Source organism: Eleutherodactylus coqui, chromosome 9, assembly GCF_035609145.1.
Source record: "Eleutherodactylus coqui strain aEleCoq1 chromosome 9, aEleCoq1.hap1, whole genome shotgun sequence".
NCBI classification, from domain to species: Eukaryota; Metazoa; Chordata; class Amphibia; order Anura; family Eleutherodactylidae; genus Eleutherodactylus; species Eleutherodactylus coqui.
The window spans coordinates 84,141,275-84,161,538 of record NC_089845.1 but is presented as its reverse complement, the minus strand read 5'-3'; the positions used below and the strand labels follow the sequence as shown (position 1 = coordinate 84,161,538).

Here is a 20,264-nt window from a genome sequence, read left to right as displayed (position 1 = left end):
TGCGTTTAAAACATACTCACACTTTCAGATATCTTTTCAGAATAAGCTCCTATGTGTACATGTGAAAAAACACTATTTCTAGCCATTATATGACACGTATCCTACAGTTTTCACCACTTTTCCTATGTGCAGACTAGCTGCAATAGTGATTTCTACGTGCTGCACATGGAGAAAACAGCAAATTCTCCTCCCAGACTCTCTGTAGCACAATAGAAAAATAACAGTATCATGGAGGACAGTGTACAGCAATACTAAGTAGTGTATATATGATTCCAGTTATCACTTACTATTAGCAGCAAGCACAACTGTATGAATCTATCTGCCTCTGCAGCAACTTTTTCCTCCCCACTCAACTCTCTACATGAATAGACTTACATAGGCAGCATTCGCTTGACAACTGGCAGTGGATAGAAAGTTAGAAGCAAGTGAGACCCTAGTGGCCAGCACTCTTAGAGAGATTTTTTAGTAAAAAAAAAAAAACTGCTCAGAAAAAAAGAAAGTGATTTATACTTTTGATTGTTATTACATTGGCTATCATATTAATACAAGTTGCCTCAAAGTGTGGTGACTATTTAATAACTTTTTGATATTTTCTTTAAAATTCACCAATGAAATGTGTTGGTCTATTTGTGAACTTTGTTTTAATATCATCTATTGCAAAATGTTTTGCTAATATTACTTGTTTCTTAACAGTGGCTCTGCTCCTATTGCCGCTATGTGTATGTGGATCTGGTGGAGGTGGTGGGGGGTTTGTTCCAGTTGTAGAAGCATATGATGGAGCTTTCCATGCATGGGGAACAGAAGGTGCCCAGCCTGAAGATGTGGTAAGTTTTAGCTGTTTTTTATTAATATTATTACTGCTGCTACTACATTACTATTAAGATTATTACTTTTTTACAGGAAATAGGCAATTAGAGATAAATTATTTGTCGAGACAGCAGATATGGACCCACTGTGCCACAAAACAGCACTTAAGGTTTCCTAGTATTCATCCTTTAACCACACCAATTAGGATCAGGTCTTTGCTGCAAGGACCCCTACACTGTTACCCCAGAAATTGCTCCAATATTGTGGCAGCTAACACAAACAGGTCAGGGCATCCGTAATGTGGTACTGGAGAAGCATGCAGAGATCTAGTCGTGGTACAGGACAGGCAGAATTCTTGCATAACAATATATAGCAAATCAAGAGTCAGGTCAGGTAGCAGAGATAACATGGTCCAAAAACAATACAAAATCAGGAGAGAAGAATTAGGGAAAACTGGGTAGAACAATTATGGGCCAAACCATGAGTCAGTCAGAACAAGTACATACCTTGGCATAACAAACTGGACTAATTGCTCAGGCACCTGCTAGCAAGGGAGGGTGCCTAAACTAACCATAGGCTTGTCTTCATTGGCATGGGATGGAAAATCTGGGTGCGTGGGCTGGTCCTCTATGTGCCTTTCAGAAGGCCCCCTGCCATGACAACCAAACAGTGCCCTGCAATCTCATTGCAGGGGGCATTTCGGGACCCCCAAACTCCAATCAGGGCATTTGCCGTTGTCAAAATTGACAGCGACATTTAAAGGGCTAATAGCCGTGATCAGCGGGAGTTCTGATCCCAGCGGTTGCTGGTGGGTGTCAACTGTAAGAAACAGACAGTACCCACATTGCATGGAGCAGGAACGTCTCCTGTTCTACTCCATACAAACCTCAAACGTCTATGACGTAACTGTATGCCATGGAGTGTTAAGAGGTTAAAGTGCTATTACCAAGATAGGCTTTTATCACTTATTTATAGGTCCATGTCCACTACTTATCATAAGTCTGGGCTTGCTACACACACCCACAGTGACGTCAGACTGAATGGAGAGGCGGTCGTGAATACCATAGATGGGGCTATCTATCAGGCCTATTGAAGCTAAATAGATCAGCACCACGCATGAGTGACCGCCACTCCATTTAATCTCTTACTCACTTCGAGGGGTGCAGAGAGCATATAGTGAGAAGGAGGGGGAAAAACGAGACCCCCATTCTCAGGATAGTTGGGGGCGTAGCGATGAATTTCCAACTGATCAGACTTTTATCAACTATTCTATGAATAGGTGATAAAAGTCTATCTTGGGATAACCCCTTTAACATTAGCAAGCCATATTACTACCTAATTACTCTAACAACACTAACAACGGCTTTTTAACCAAGCAAAAGTGAAAGTAGACCACAGTCCTAAAGCTGTCCATCCCTTGATTCAGGATTATAGTAATACAGGTTTAGATTTTAAAGGGGTATTCCCATCAAAGCCAAACATGGCTGAGATGGGAGTACGGGGCTGATCTCCACTGTCACCAGTGGCCAGGATTATGGAAACAGTCAAATTGGCTGTTCTATGCCATTTCTGTAACTCCCACAGAAGTGAATGACTGTTATGTAACTTCTGAAATGTGGAAACAGCATAGCTTATTGTGCTATCCTGCTTACACATCTATCATTCACTATGAAGTGGCATAGAACAGCCAATTTGTCTGTTTCCGTAATCCTCTTCATCTCAGGCAAGAGGAGTGAGACAGGATGGGGTTAGGCAAGGGCAATTCTGGGGAAATATTGATTAATGTTTTACTATTTGGAAGTCTGATGGATGAATCTGGTTTAGTGAATACTCAAAAAACTTCCACCTGCCAAAATGCATAGTATCTACTCTACAATTTCATGGAGGAGTGATAATGCTATGGCACTGTTTTGAAGGTTTTGACCAGACCACTTATTTCTAGTGAAGAGTAATTTTGATGTTACTTCATGCAATGACATTTAAGACAATTGCCTCCAACTTTGTGGCATCCATATGTGGAATGCCCTTTCCTGTTCCAGTTCATCTATGCCCATGTGCACAAAGCAAGCTCCATAAGGACATGGTTTGATGGGTTTGGTGTGAAGGAACTCAAGTGGCCTACACAGAAACCTGACCTCAACCCCATCAAACACCTCTGGAATGAATTGAAACACTGATCCGATCTTCTCATCCAATATCAGTGCAGGACCTCACAAATGCCTTATGAGCTGAAAGAGAATAAATTCCTGAAGACACTTAAAAATTTTGCTGAAACCCATTCTAAGAGAGTAGAGGCTGTTATAACAGTAAGAGTACTTCATATTAACACCTATGATCTTGAAATGGGATGGCCAACAAGTTTATATACTATAGATGTGATTGTTAGTTATACACATACTTTTGGCCATATACCAGTTATCTTTATGTAGTGAATGAATAGCGCAAGTATGTTCTGTAATAATTAGTATGACTATGAACTAATAGTAAATCATTCTTCGTTTCCTCTTCAGAATGTAGGAAGATCATTAATGACTGCAGGGGGCACTGATTCTTTTGGTGAGTTTAATAAATGTTCAATTTTATTCATTTTGAAGCTGTGATCATGTTGAGGTTGCATCATTTTTTGACTACAATTTAAAGATGCATGCAGCAAGAAAGCAGCATACAATTGCCTAAAATATAAAAAAAAACTAAAAAAAGATGCCATAGAAATAGATGTATTTGTATGCCAAATCTTTTTATGCAAGATATATGTGAGGGAGATGAACATGTGGAATCTCTATGGGTAGAGATACATGGAGGGAGAACTATAATAAAAAAAAACTCATAAGAATTTTTATAGACCAGCAAATATAAAAAAAACTAATTGAAAATCTATTACTGAGGCAAATAGATGAAGTAGCAAATCATAATGAGGTAATTATTAAGAGAGACTTTAACTATCCAGATATAAACTGGGAAGCTGAAACCTACAGATCTCAAGAAGGTAAGAAATTTCTATCAATAAACTAAAGACAATTACCTTTTCCAACTTGTATAGTACCCAACTAGAGGAACAGCCATTTTGTATTTATCATAGATGGGTAGAGTTGGAAGGGACCTCCAGGGTCATTGGGTCAAACCCCCTACTCAATGACTTAACATTAACCAACAGACCTGACAGAATAACAAGGGTGCAGGTTGGGGAACACCAGGGAAATCGTTTTATCTGGGAGCTAAAATAGTACTAAACTTTACGAAGCCAAAGTTCAAACAGCTTAGAGATGGTGTTAACATTCGACTGATACAATGTACTCAAAAATAAGATTACAGACAGTACATGGTAAAATTTTAAAACCATCTTAAATACTTAATGCAGCTCAATAAAGATGTAAAGGGGACAAAAAACAACAAAAAGAGAGCAATTAAACTACTAAAACAAGAAGGCACTGAATAAGCACTAAAAAAAACCTATAAGGAAAAAAAAAATAATGTAAAAAACAGACAAAAGCAGCAAAGGTGGAAACAGAGAGACGCATTGCCAGAGAGTTTAAGACTAGCTGTAAACTTAATTGGAGCAACCAATATCAGGCAGCTGCTGCCAAGTCAAATAGGATCATGGAATGCATCAAAAGAAGTCTAGGTGCACATGACGAGAACTTTGTTCTGCCTCTATACAAATCACTAGTTAGACCACACTTGGAAAATTGTGTCTAGTTTTGGGCATCGGTACTTAAGAAGGACATATCAGAGTTTGAGTAAGTTCAAAGGCAGGCAACTAAATTAATAAATGGAATTGGTGTACTACAATAACCAGAAAGGTTATCAAAATTAGGGGTTATTTACTTTAGAAAAAAAGATGTCTGAGGGACAACCGAAAAACTATGTATGAATATATCAGGGGTCAATGCAGGGATCTCTCCCATGACCTGATTATACCAAGGACTTTGACTGTAACAAGGGAGCACGCTATACATCTAGAGGAAAGACAGTTTCTATATCATCATAGAAGGGGGTTCTTTACTGTAAGAGCAGTAAGACTATGGAACTCTTTGCCTGAGGATGTGGTGATGGTGAACTCACTAAAAGAGTTCAAGAGGTGCCTGGACGCCTTTCTTGAGTTTAGCAATATTACAAGTTTTAGTCAATGTTATAGTCACTGATTAATTCAGAAGGGTTGTTGATCCTTGGAGTTATTCTGATTGATAGTTGAAGCCGGGAAGGCTTTTTGTTTCCATAAAAAGAATCTCTACCTAAAATTCCCTAATGTCGGGTGAGAACCATTCTAATGTGGGAATGCTGGAAATGAAAATGTGTAATAAAATCCAGATTTGAAAGGGTTTTCATCATTTGTAAGTGCAAGAAGACAATACTGTTCTTATCTCCATGACCCATGAAGTCAAGTTCCCAGTCATTATTATTAATGACATTAATAAAGGTTGAAGTAAGCATGATTTAGAAATACTTTTTAAATATATCCTGACAATTTGACTAGTCCCTGAGCAAATAACATACACCGTTTTTCTTAAAGAGATAGAAGAAATAGTAGCGGAGATATACATATATAAGATCTGTATAGTCTCAGAAAGATAATTATACATATGCTGGTGTTATATATAGTCAGCTGATCAAAAGTGCAGTATCTAAAAAGCATAAAAGGCAAAGCGCTTCCTTGGGTAGTAAAACCCACAAAGGACAAGTACAATGAATACTTGAATCTGCTCAGGGAATAATATCTATAGAGGCTGGAACAATATCTCGGGGTATGTAGTAGTCACCAAAAACAAGGACTTCTGAATAATCCAGAGTGCATTGACAGTGATGCTTGACAACAGAAATACTAAGACTTGCAGAATACTAAGATATGGTATATCCAATTTATTATAATCCACAGAATTAAAATAAGTTCATAGAGAGTCATTTTGCCCCTTCCTCAATCATAACGAATGATGATGGAGGCAGCAGTAACGGTGCGATCAAGTGATCCTTTATTCCTCCCAACACAGACAGACGACTTTTCGACTCTTTACATCCTGAGTCTTTGTCAAGTCTTTGCCCCTTCCTCAATCATAGACACATAACAAATTCATTTCCACCCTAATAATATGGAATAGCACAATGAATATTCAATTATGTATGTCTAAAGACGGAGCTTAAAGAAGAACAGATATGACTTACAAATTATTGAATATCATATAAGGTTGTAAATTGCATGTGCAGGACAACTTATAAGAAGTGTACACGTGCGCCATAATCATAAGCATCATTACAAATTTGCAAGAACCAAGAATTGCAGAATTGCAAAGTCTATTCAAGATTAGGTGTCCTCGCACTATCTTGTGAGAGGTGCACGTATACACCATAATCATCTGAAGGACAATAGGCATAGTTAAACTGTCTGGAAGAAACTCACACATGTGTAGAATCCTAAACGGAGGCTGCATCACAATAGTGTGCCTAAAGAATCTGCACTGCTAACGAAATCATCAATCACTGTGATACATAGTGGAAGCACATTAACAAATGTCACAAAATCTAAAACCAATAAGAACAAATTAAAGATAAAAAACACGTAAAAACCTATAAAAACAATAATGGATAAATGACAGGCAATGAAAGAAATATATAAAATATACATTTGGATAAAAATAAATATATAATTGGGACAATAAAAACAAGAATCAATCATAAACATTTGCTATTCATCTTGTAAAGCACTATAGGTACTATTGTATTCACTCTATAAAGCCAAAACATTTCCCTGTTTCTTAAAATATCAAAATCCATTGTCTTTATTAGTAAAGAGTTCTATAGGTGCCACCCAAAAGGCTTTGAAATCTTTATTATGTGCCACAGTAGCATGTCGTGACTAGAGATGAGCGAACGTACTCTTTTTGGGTGTTTTTGCACTCGAGCACCGCTTTTTCCGAGTAACTAACTACTCGGACGAAAAGATTCGGCGGGCGCCGGGGGTGAGCGGGGGGGTTGCAGAGGGGAGTGGGGGGGGGGAGAGAAAGAGAGCTCCCCCCTGTTCCCCACTGCTACCCCCAGCTCCACCATGCCACCCCCCGCCCCCCGGCGCCCCCCGAATCTTTTCGTCCGAGTAGTTTATTAATATGTGTATGGAGACATGTAGTAGTTCTACCTACTTACTGGAGGAATAATTTAAAAACTCCCAATTGGATAATTTCCATCTGTTATGTTGCTATGAACCTCAACAACCCTATCACATATACTACTACAGCATTTACAGCAAGGGAGATTACACCTATGCAGTAGCTTCCTATATTGTTTCATTGTGGTCCACCTAATAGTTTCTGTATACTCGATTTTTGCAGTGAAGGGTGCAATTTGCTAGGAGTTAACATATTTTTAATAGTTTTGCCCTCCTAAACATCATTTTGGCGTTATTAGAAATCTTTGTTCTCAAATGGGGATGATCTTGGAGAATGGGCCAGCGTTTCTCTAAAACTTTTCTTATGATAGCATGTGAACTGGTAGCGATAAAATGATGATGCAAATTATATGATTTCCTATGAGAAACGCATCTCCGTTGTAAACCCTCGCTATAACATTGCCTGTTACATAAGGTTGAATTATATATCTAGCATCATCTACAACTTTATAAAAAAAATAGACCAAAATTTAGACTTTTGACAAGAAGTTCCCAGATCACTATGTCTAGATGTGTACAATTAATGCAAATTGAATGTATGCAAACTCAACAGACCACATAGATATGGTATAGAATGATAGCCATAACAGTCCTCTTAGCTAGTAACATTTTTGGAAACGTGCTTGACTACTCGAAAAGTAAGCGTATGTGCTGTATTTTATATATTTCCTATTTTGTAGATCTCAATGCAAACAACTTCATGCCTGGAGTTGGGGCTGGTGCAAGAAGTATATCAGAAACAGCAAAGAGAAGTGGCATAACAGGTGATTCTGCTACCAGAATGGAGACAGCCACTGCTGTTGGCGACGGGTTTGAAGCAGCTGGCCTTATTGATTATTCAGGTGAAAGCAATAGAGCCAATTCTTATATGGGACCCATGCCACCACCATACGAGAAAAGTGGCCCGTTGAACATGGCTTATGTGGAAAACTACTTTGCTGAGGTAAGATGCACAATCATAAAAAGGATGTACAAATTCCTTAACATTTTAAGGGGATGTGCATATAAAACGTGAAGGCAGGCAGATGTCTTACAGTTTGTGGGATTTTTTTTTCAGTGTTTTATTGCAATTACAGCGTTTTTGTATTTACATGTTTAAATCATGTTTTCCAATTCTATTTGTTCTAAGCATTAACAGGTATTCTAGAAAGGGCGTATCACAGCAGTTTTGAAGTTGTAAGAAGACAGGATTCCTTGTTTTAAAAATTAACAGTCCCAATTTTAGGTGGAAAATAAAGCAATTATCCAAAAATATAATTACTTGAATCAGTTTTAGGAGGGTATCTCTGTACAGACAAACACTATTATATGAGACCCGCTGTTTTGAAGACTTCCCCTGTATAATGACTATATGCCCTGATGGGCATTTGGAAAGAAGAGTGTCCATATTGGACAGCCCCTTTAAATCCAAATATTGCCCTTTATATTGTACTTAATGGAAAACTAAGTTATTCGCTTAGAATCATCTGAAGATTATGATCTATACATAGCTCTTATACAAGTAATCACTTTTTTTTAATCAAAACAACAATGGTTGGAAAATTTCCCAAATGGGCCATTTAATTGGACTCTAGAAATTAGACTTTCCCATAAAACCAACAGATAGTAAAAATAGGTAAGTAGAGAGCTATCTACTAGTTTAAGTTGCTTAGCTAAATTTGGCAAAAAATGTCAGTGGACCAAAAAATAGGAAGGGGTAAAGTTTAAAAACAAATTGTGGAAGTTACTGATTGTATTTAAATTGCATAGAAGTTTATGGAATTATATGATTGATGTCATTTTAGAAAGCAGAACTGTATGCCAATGAAGATGAGAGTCGCCCAGCAAATGATTGTCTCCTCATTTATGATAATGAAGGCATGGGAAGCCCAGTTGGATCTGTCGGGTGCTGCAGTTTTATTGCTGATGACTTGGATGACACCTTCTTGGATACATTGGGACCAAAATTTAAAACATTGGCAGAAATTTGCATTGGTTCAGAGATTGAACCATTGTCAAGTACCGGAGAGCCAAGATTATTTCCAAACATTCCAATAATAGAAACTGAAGCAAGTGTTCTATTAGATGAATCAACAGTAAATGTGGCAGCAAATCGATCTATGCCTGTTAGCAGCACTACATATGTAACTGAGAGCTCAATGTCATCTGCCAATCTTCAACCAGTAAGGTCTATGCCAGAAACTTATATTCCGGGTAATGTACTTGTAACTGAGACTTACACAACATCCGGGGGCACACTGAGGCCAGTTGTCCGTAATGTAGATCCTGGCCTCCCTACTAATATTTTGGTAACAGAAAGGCTGGTAGAATCTACAGCAGCAGGAGGAATGGCAGCAGGACACGGAGGTTTTCCCGATTTACACAATGGCTCTAATGTTATTGTGACAGAGAGGGTTGTTCGTCCAGTTTCTGGTGCTCATGAATTTATAGAACTACCAAATCTAGCAGAAACATCAAATGTTGTATTAAGAGAAAGAGTGGTTGCACCAAATAGTTCAAGGCTGTCTAATACATTTAACATCTCAGATTTAGGTAATGCACAGAATGTTGTATTAACAGAAAGAGTGGTTGCACCAAATAGCTCTAGGATGCCTAATTCATTTAACATCTCAGATTTAGGTGATGCACAGAATGTTGTAGTTACTGAAAGGCTGATACAACCCATCTCAAATGTTCAGGGAAATTTAAGCATTCGCCCAGAAATGGGAAGTTCTCAAAATATATACGTGACAGAAAAAACTGTACGATCTGGTCCAGCCATTAAAACCCAAATGTTGAGTGCAGAACCTTTGCTAACTCAAACAGTGGGTTCAACTTCCCCTAGCTTAACCCGCAGCAAAGTAACAAAGTACAGCACAGTTCAATACACTAAACAGTAAATGTGTCAATTGCAGTATACATTGACTTAAATAAACTCTAAATGATTCAATGTAAGATTTGGTCAAATTCATAAACATTAACCCTTTAAGGCACAAAGTAAGCAATATATTGATTCAGTTAAAGCCATCATAGATTTGCTTCCATAAGTCTTGTACCTCACCACTCACCCTAAAAGTCTTACAAATAAACATGAAAATATAGTAAGAATGAATACAAAAAAAACCGCAATCAAATCAATGGATTTTAAATTCTCCAACAAAATTATGTTTGTCGTTGTTTGAACAATTTGAGTCCACTTTTGTTCGTGTCCCATTTTGTGTAATATATGTAAATTAAGATCATATTGCTGCGCTGTAAATATCATTACATTCCAAATAGAACCTGCTACACATTGCATTTATGTTGCGTGTTATGCTTTATTTTACTGCACTTCATATCCTTTCAAATCCCTTATAGCAGTTTTAATAAAACAGCAGTAAAACAAAAAAAAAAAAAAAAAAAAAGCTTTTTATGTTTTTTTCTCTAGAGCAAATATTTTTCTACAATTCTATTCCCTTCTATTCAACTATCTGTCTATTATGGGATGCTAAAGAACCCTTGTAAAGTTTCTATTTTTAGAAAATGTTTATTAATATTATTTAAAACCCTTACTAAAATAGAAGTAGCTGCACTAAGTTAAACAACTGAAACAATAAATATTGTACATCAGTTATGTAATTTGTTCCAGTAATAAAAAACTTGCTTTAAAACAGCTCTAGCATGAAAGAAGGCTTGAGTTGCAGACAGGGGCGTAACTATAGTGGATGCAAGGGATGCGGTTGCACCCGGGCCCAGGAGCCTTCGGGGGCCCATAAGGCCTCTGTTCTCCATATAGGGAGCCCAGTACTATGAATAAAGCATTATAGTTGGGGGCCCTGTTACAGGTTTTGCATTGGGGCCCAGAAGCTTCAAGTTATGCCTCTGTGCAGCATAGTTAAGGTATGGGTACGGGTACAGATAAAGATAGAGGAGGGGGGGGGGGCTGCTCACCTTTTGCATCAGGGCCCCTGAGCCTTTAGTTACGCCCCTGGTTGCAGAAGATAGTTGTCAGTCAAGGTTTTCAGCCAAGACCACCAATAAACAAGCACATGGAGTTGGCCATTCAATGCATGTTATAGCAGCCTAAAAAGGGAGTGAAGCAGTGCTTGCATACAATGCCACTTTCTTCCCCCAGAAGACCTTTGGTCTGACCGTGAATGCAGAGTAAAGGCTCTTTAGTCCCATACACATTATATCTGCACAATGCTGCATTGTATAACGCCTAATCCAATATACTTTGACATAGCTGTTACTACTGAAATCAGCTTTGTTACATACACTACTTTACGGGGAATCCATTTAAAAACTGGTATGCAGGAATACCAGGGGTGCTACCAGTGCAACTGATTAAGATGTTAAGTTTAATTTCCTAATTGCCCCTTGTCAACTTAAATATGGGATCTGTTTTTGTTACACCACAATGACTACTGTAGATTAAATATGAATGGGCCTGTTTTTTCAAGGACTTTAGGTGTACAGTTCTAGTAGCGCACCTAATGCAGTATTTGGACATTTTCCCTTGAGAATGACCACTATGTTTTGTTTTATTGTATATATATATACATATATTTAGCTATTTCCTGTTTTGTACTTATTTGCTTTATGCTTTTAGTGTACTGTTTTATGTCTATTTCCTCAGTTACCTACAATGGCATGGCTTAAGGAATTAGTTGTGCCTCAATACTGCGTTATAATAATGACAGTTAATATTAAACTCCAGCAAAAAATAAAACATAAAGAAATTGACTATTCTATTTTGTGCCAGGACATGAGCTACTCTCCCACCTAGCCCATTGGGTTCTCTTGCTCAGCCTCTTCCAGAACATACATGTGGACAGTGTTATTATACTTGACCTTGTCAATTATCTGTAAAAGATAAAGACCCTCAGCTGGAAATTCGTGAAAGATACAGAGGGATTATTTTTTTCATATAGATAACTGGTAGGATCGTGAGTAGAGATGAGCGAGCATACTCGTTAAGGGCAATTGCTCGATCGAGCATTGCCCTTAGCGAGTACCTGCCCGCTCGGGAGCAAAGATTTGGGTGCTGGCGACGGGCAGGGAGCGGGGGGGAGAGCAGGGAGGAACGGAGGGGAGATCTCTCTCCCTCCCTCTCTCCCCCCCGCTCCCTCCTGCTCACTGCCACAACTCACCTGTCACCCGAACCTTCTATGCCGAGCGAGGAGATACTCGCTAAGGACAATGCTCGCTCATCTCTAATCGTGAGGTATTATCAATCAGTGATACCTCAGAGGAAGGTGGTTGGGAGATAAGTTGGTCCATGTTTAAAATGTGATTTTTCTCTTTTTTTTCTTTGCATTTGGTTACAGGTGTTTAGCTGATGGGCTGATTTCCTATTATAGAACTGTATTTACCAATTTTAAAATGATAGAGGTGGAAATACTGATCCGTATTTCAGTAAATCAGCCACACAACATACATGAATACATAATAGGAAAGGTACCCATTTATCTTTAGAAAGACAAAGCCTAAAAGTATCTGGAAAGTACATACCGTTTAGAATTGTGCATTATGTGATTATGTCATATATTGGTATTCTAAACACGATATTATCATGTGTATAGAATGTATATGGTTTACTGAGACTTAAAACATAATTATATGATATATAAATATATTATATGATAATATAATTTATATCATTGGTTTACAAACCCTTAAACCAAACCAAGAAGGTAGTGTTGAGCCATATTGTGTAGTGAAGAAAGTAAAGTAACAGATATATTGGTAAATGGAAATAGATTTACATAAATGTAATTATTAATATCTAGGATACAACCAAAAGGAAAATTTCAGTGTGAAAAATGTCAAGTGGTACTGATATTGTGCTGGTGTAAAATCTATTTCACTTGGTCCTAGTCCCAAATACATTTTAAACAATCAACCCAGGACCCGGTTAACAATTCTGTGGCCCTTGACCTGATATTGACAAGTCAATGTAACTAAACAGGTGCCAATAACACTTGGCATTGTGTGATAATATAAAGTATTTGCACTCAAGATAAAAAGCTAAAATATATGAGTTAAGACCCATTTACATGGAGTCGATGATCACTCACATATCACCAAAAAGCGATCGTTTGAGCGATAATCGTTGCGGCTAAACACGCGGCCATCATTGTGCACTGCTAGCTGATCGTTAAATTCAGTCCAACCTAAAAAACATTCTTCAGCCTTATCAGCAGTTCTCCGCGGGTAGTGCTGATCGCATTGTTTCCCGCTGGAAAACAAAGGAACTGAAAGCAGATAAGAGCCCTCGGGCTATTAACTGCTTTCAGCTAAGGCTTCATTTGCACACTTAATTGCTCTTCAGCAACTGAGTAGCTACTTAATAGTTTATGCAAAATGAGCACTCAAAGCTGTCGCTTAAACTGTCATTTGAGCGATCTTTGAGCAATCATCTGCCCATATAAATGGGCCTATAATAGCATTGCTTCAATTTTCCTTTACCTATTCTAGGAGTTTGATACTTTTCAAAGAATTTTTCTTAGAGTTGTTATTTAAATTATCATTTCTTTAAATACAAAAAAGTAGTTCAAGGAGTTTTCTAACTCTGATAACAGTTCTAGGTTGCTTACCTTTTAAATTCAGCACCACTTGCTGCTGAGCACTGGAGTCCCTACTGCTTCGTTTGTCGATTAGCATCATGCAAAAATGGCAATCAATGGCAAAGAACCACACTGACATGTGGTAGGGAAATGGCACTAAATTTGAAGTATATTATAGTTAATTAACTCAGAGTGCTTTTAAGGCTTGGTAAACCCCTATATGCATTTAAGGGAGTTATTCTGTTTCAACAAAATGTCAAAAAAATCAATTTATCTGTTACAGTAGATTTAAAGTTAAAAAAGACCTATATTTGTATGAACTGAACTTTATGCAATATTTTTGTATTTTCCAGAATCTATTAATAAAGCACTTTTAAATAATTTTACATTTTTAGTTTCCTCTTTGTATTATTTTATTGGACAGGTGTGAAAAGGCAAGAAAAAAAATTCTAGTTGTGTAATCTAAATGAGTGACCCATAGTATGGTATGTAGTGCTCCTCTCCTGCTTTCACATATCATAGCATTATGTGTATGGCCATTATCAGGACTTTGTTCTAAGTGATATATATATTTGGCACTTAAATATCCCATAAATGTTTATGCCTTTAATTGCATAATGCTACCGCAGCTGTGTGCCCCCGGGCAAGAAACTTTGAATAACACTTACATTTTGGCACAATGCACACTTGTCCCAAGTTCATGCTGCCCATGGTTCAGGCAGCATGAACCTAGTGACAGGTTACTTTTAAGTATCTATTCTGTGCAACATACTTTAATTATTGTACACTGCATGTACAGACATGCACCCAACCCACTCCAAGTCCTAACAGAGAAAAACTGTGAAAGTGAAGGTGTGTTCTCATTTACCTTTGTCTGCCTTTTTGGCAGACATTTTGCAATAAAAAAGGTTAAAAGAATCCTTACATAGGTCCCATTCACTATTGTAGGATGCAAAGTGTGTGTCAATTTAAAATGTACATTTTCATAGTGTACATTTGGCTGAATGAGTTAGTTTTTCTGTGTACATACAATTTCTACATATCTATAAGATACCATTTCTTACACATACCCCGGTACTGGTAAGATGAATTTGTGCACCATTGCTCTTTTTACAGTCATATTAACTTACCAATATTGGAAATCTTGAAACATAGACGTTTGACAGCAGAAGAAAAACCACATGGTCCATCTAGTCTGCCCTTATACTATTTCCTTTCTTACTTAGGATAGATATATGCTTATCCCAGGCATGCTTACATTCACTTATTGTTGATTTTCTGGTAAATTAATTTTCATTAAATAATAATGTTTAAAACATGGGAATGGCACACACAAATTGGATGAAAGCTATACCAAAAAGCAAATACCAAGCAATAAAATAATGCAATCCAGGTCCCATTATTAGACCTATTGCGAATGTCATCATGAAGCGCAGAAGCTCCAGGTGAAGTGTAGCTGAAGAAATCTAAGGAGAATACTATGACTTAACAGGGAAAACAGGGAATAGGAATGGAAAGGAGAGGGAGAGGAGGAAAAGGCTAATTTAGGTCTTGTAGACCACTACCCCGGGCGCTTAGATGTCACTGCCTCATATCCAGTCATGCATTGCCGTAGTAGACCTGAAAGCAAATCTGTAATGCCGTGTATTTACAAAGGGATCGTAGCAGTCTTTATCTATGGATGTCACTTCTTCCATATACATTATCTGATTAAAAAGTCTGCAAATTACATTCTGGAATATCTTGGTATCAACATTCGAGCCATACCCATGAAATAACAGAGAATCCCTTTTTCACCCCAGAAACAGCGCCTGGTAGAAGAGATAATAGTGCTCTCTCAAGAGTTGGCAGAACAGAACTGCGACAGACGTTGTTAAATAATTGAAAAACTGCCTTCCAGAAAAGTCGCAGAACTGTGCAATCCAGATCAGAGTATCCTATTTGATTCTGGGACATAGACCCTTCCAGATGAAATTTGTAATTAGCGATTTAAGTTTTGTAATAAATAGGAATTTTAATAGGTAAAGTTTGAAAGACGTATAATACCCTAGGGAGAACGTCAATTTTGATGGCTGCCATTCGTCCAAACCAGGGCAGAAAAAGGGAGTTCCAAGTGGTGAGATCCTTTTCCATGGAATGTAGTAAGCAGAGATAATTAATAGTATACAATTTATTTAATTCTGAAACTAGATCAATATCAAGATATGTGAGGGAGATAACTAAAATTCAAAGGGAAGATGTGTCTGAAAGGCCTGCAAAGTATAAGATGAGAAGGGGACATTTAAAAGTTCCAATTTGTGAGTTTTGACTTTAAAATTGCTTGCAGATCCGAACTCCTGAAAATCCGCCAGGATAACCAATATCAAGATAATGGGAGATGTAAAATAGAGGAGCAAATAATCTGAGCATAGAGAAAGTTCACATCTACAGGTTCCCAGGACTTTACCCTGAATGTATGGGTTGCCTTGAATGGTGCCAAGTTTTCCATTGTTAGTACGTATAGCAAAGGGGACAATGAGCAGCTCTATCGGTACCATTAAGAATAGGAAAAGGCTTGGTCAGGGTTCTGTTGATACAAACCTTAGCCATTTGAGTATTGTTAAGGGCTATAATTAGAGATGAGCGAGTATACTCGCTAAGGCACATTACTTGAGCGAGTAGTGCCTTAGCCGAGTATCCTCCCGCTTGTCTCTAAAGATTCGGGGGCCGGCGCCGGTGACAGGTGAGTTGCGGTGGTGAGCAGGGGGGAGCGGGGGGGAGAGAGGGAGAGAGCGATCTCCCCTCCATTCCTCCCCGCTCTCCCCTGCCGCTCCCCGCCCGCCGCCGGGCCCTGAATCTTTAGAGACAAGCGGGAGGATACTCAGCTAAGGCACTACTCGTTTGAGTAATTAGCCTTAGCGAGTATACTTGCTCATCTCTAGCCATAATCTGTGAAAGCATCACAGGACCTAATACAATAGCTCCCAATGTTGACTGCAAGAAGTCCTGGCTTACTGTTGATTTTCTAACCACATGTGCTGAAAGTTTGTTCCAAGAATCTACTACTCTTTCAGTAAAATTATATTTTCAGACAATGCTTCTGATCTTTTCAACTAATTTTAGATTGTACCCCTTGTTCTTGCGTTTAGTTTCTTCTCCGCTGAACCCTATTTAAACCTTTAACATATTTATGTTTAAATCATGTCCCCCATTTCCCTTCTTTCCTCCAGGCATTAAAGTAAAAACTGTCCAGAACAGTGGACCTTTTTTTCTAGTACTGTACAAACCACTTACGTTATTTAAAGAAAGTCTGTCTGGAGAAGGTAGCTTCATAAACTAAACCTAACGCTAAGTGGATGCTAATAAGAAAAGTAGAAGCATACCCTCTCTTGAGTTTCTATCACAGCTTTTCAGGCGCATGCACAGTATACTACTTACTTGCAGATGGGCGAGCTGCTTGCATGGAGTGGTCTTGGCTCTCGTCTCTCATTCTTCCCAAACTCCACCCTTTGTCTAGTGATTGATGTTTCCAGGTAATAGGCAAGTGGTGACATTTGTGAAGAATGAGAGAAGAGAGCCAGAACTAGTCCAAACAAGGAACTTGCTCATTAGAAAGTCTGCAAACAATTAACACACAGTGCCCACGGCTGAAAAATTATGATATTTAAAGAATGGCAGTAGCATAAACTCATGTTAAGGTATGCTTCCACTGCTGCTATGTGCATCCACCTAGCATTAGGTTTAGTTTATGAAGCTAAGTTCTCCTGAAAGACTTCATTTAAAGCAAACCCACACTTTCAGATGACTGTTCAGAATAAGCTGCCATTTGTGTGTATATGAGGAGTAACACAATTTCTGGCAATTATATGACTGTATGCATTCTGCCTTTATCAGCAGTTCCTCCTCTACAGACTATCTTTAATTTTTAGTCTTCCCTGAGCTGGTGAGTGGAGACTGCTACTATGCTGTCTTCTATACAGTGTGCACAGAGAAAAGTATGGATTCTGCTTCCCAACTCTCTGTGACACATAGCAAAATAACAGCATAATGGAGGACAGTATTCAACGGCACTGAGCAGTGCAGATGTGATTTCAATAGCTGTAACTCAGTAAATCACTTAATAATAGCAGTAGCCATGTCTGTGCAAATCTCTCTGCTTCTCTCTCTTTTCTCTCCCTCTGGAGCAGCTTCCCCCTCCCAATGAAGAACATCCTTTGGAGTTATTTCTTGCAGCCTCTTTCTTCCCCCTCCCCTCTTGTCTCCATAAATTTCTATGTGCAGCATGAGACACCATCCTTTTCCACTTCCTGTTATCAATCTCAGGGTCTCTATAATTAGAAATGGACTTCATTTGATAACAGGCAGTTGAGACTAATCTTTCACTATTTTATGGCTGTCTTTGGACTTTTTCTATTCTATGCGCGGTAATCTCGCGCATGCGCAGGGATTCCCTAAAAATGGCGTCCGGAATACACACACAGATGATCACAGAGCGACCAGAAGACGAGGCAATCAAGGATGAATACCCACACATGTATGTATTTATGTGTCACATTGTGATTTGTTGGTTGTAAATTAGATTTTCTTTATATATGTTATGTCAGTAGTCACTTGTATGAGCATGAGGAAGGCCACATAGGCCGAAACGTCGCTACCTATGTAATGGGGGAATAAAGAAGCCTTTTTTCACATTTGCAATCCTGTTTATGCTGCCAGTCATTTTCTATTGTGGACTTTTTCTATTGTCATCAATAGCTTTCCGATCTTTCTGTAGGCTAGGTCTCCATAACTGAACACAATATTCCTGATATGGTTTTAACAGAGCTCTATACAGCAGGATCACAATCTCCCTCTTTCTACTGGTTATACCTCTAGCTATGCAGCCAGGTATCCTATCTGCTTTCAATACAGCCGGTTCACGCTGTTGATTCACTTTCATGCTACAGCTTTGGAAGCTATGAATATAGACTTTCTCATCTGAAATGAGTCAGATGATGCTTCTGTTGCAGTAACATTTTGAATGGATTAATCTACAGACACCTTTTAATGACTACTGTTGATTTTCAAGGTTTATAGTAAAGGACAATGCTTCTTATTTGGTTAGTGCAAGTGCCAGACTTCTATTTTCTTTACCTACTCATTGTGAAGCAAGATCAGACTGCCAAATTATCAGTTCACTTGAATGGGGATGAGATGCAATACGAGTAACAGCCCATGAACAACCATGGCTCAATTTCAGGAAATACAATAAATGATTTTTCTAGTCATGATTATAAAATATTTACCACACCTGTATCACTAAACCTAAGCATACATTATTTTGTATTTTTTCTTACATTTTGTGTACTAATTCAAATAAAGAATAGGACACAAAACAACAGACTTACCCAAATAAGGTATATTAACCCCTTAAGAAAGCGGCCCTTTTTTAAAAAAACAAATCATTTTTTTCCTCCCCACTTTAAAAAATCATAACTCTTTTATTTATCCATCAACGTAGCTGTCTGAGGGCTTGTTTTTTGCAGGACAAGTTATATTCTACAGGATAAGTTGTAAGATCCCTCTCCATACAAACTCCGAACCTGCATGCCAAAAATGTATGTCCTGGAACATTAAGGGGTAAAAGGGGTTTCCGGGCTATTTTTATTGATGACCAATCCTCAGGATAGGTTAACAGTAGAGATGAGCGAGCGTACTCGCTAAGGCAAACTACTCGAGCAAGTAGTGCCTTATACGAGTACCTGCCCGCTCGTCTCTAAAGATTTGGGTGCCGGCGGGGGAAAGCGGAGAAGAACGGGGGCTGGGCGAAATATCTCTCTCACTCCCCCCCCCCCCCCCCCCCACTCCTCCCTGCTCACTCCCGCAACTCACTGCTCTTCCCCGCCGGCACCTGAATCTTTAGAGACGACCGGGCAGGTACTCAGGTACTCGCATAAGGCACTACTAGTTTGCCTTAGCGGGTACGCTCGCTCATCTCTAGTTAACAGTAGTTGATTGAGTGGGGTCTGCTACTCGAGTCCCTAGCTGATCAGCTGTTCATGCGCAATGCAGGAGTAGCTTCAGTTACAAGGGCCAAAAATCAAGAATACGGGGACAAACCATTGTTACCATAATTGCTCAGACTCATAAAGTGACTGTGCACCTCCCCGTGTACACAGGAAGATGTACAGCCAACCATGAAGCCAAGAAGCCACAATCACCAGATGAACAAGTATCCGCTCATACTTCAGCTGATTGTTGTCCCTTTTACATGGCCCAGTGATAGAGAGAATGAATATTCAGGCATAAGGCCATAAGGCAATATTCAGGCAATGTAAAAGGGCCTTAACTGTCCAGTATAATAATGTTAGTTTCCCTAAATAAAGTAAAAATTACAGGTTCTAAAACTTGCATTTCATTACAGTAACTGGTAACTTCAGCAAATGAGCCATGCTTTTATCTTTGTAAGACCACCCTAAGGGCACCCACCCACTGGCGTTTTTTTTTCACTGCGAAATTCGCAGGTTTTTTTTTTCTGCAGGGGGTCTATGGGACTTGTAATGTAAAAATTGCGATCGCACAAAATCGCGATTTTGCGCGATCGCGATTTTAGCTTTGCATGTCCCATAGCCCAAAGACCCCTGCAGAAAAAAAAAACGCTGCGAATTTCGCAGTAAAAAAACGCTAGTGGGTGGGTGCCCTAAGACAGAAAGATGGTACCAGGATAGATCTACATCACAGGTATGATATTCTTTCTTTTTCATAAAAGCTAATCCTAGTAATATATTCCAATGAGACTAATAAAGCCTTTATCTCTC

General features: G+C 38.6%; 1 protein-coding gene across 1 annotated transcript in view; it reads left to right on the top strand.

Annotated features, from left to right (window-relative positions):
- The window catches only part of LOC136579228 (desmoglein-3-like), a 56,394-nt gene extending 42,520 nt beyond the window's left edge, over positions 1–13,874 (top strand). The window contains exons 13-16 of the mRNA XM_066579643.1: positions 694–824; positions 3,318–3,363; positions 7,642–7,904; positions 8,746–13,874. Of these exons, the coding sequence (XP_066435740.1) occupies positions 694–824; positions 3,318–3,363; positions 7,642–7,904; positions 8,746–9,840 (1,535 nt within the window). The 3' untranslated portion in view covers positions 9,841–13,874. The remainder of the gene's footprint in view (positions 1–693; positions 825–3,317; positions 3,364–7,641; positions 7,905–8,745) is intronic.
- Positions 13,875–20,264: the final 6,390 nt, after the last annotated feature.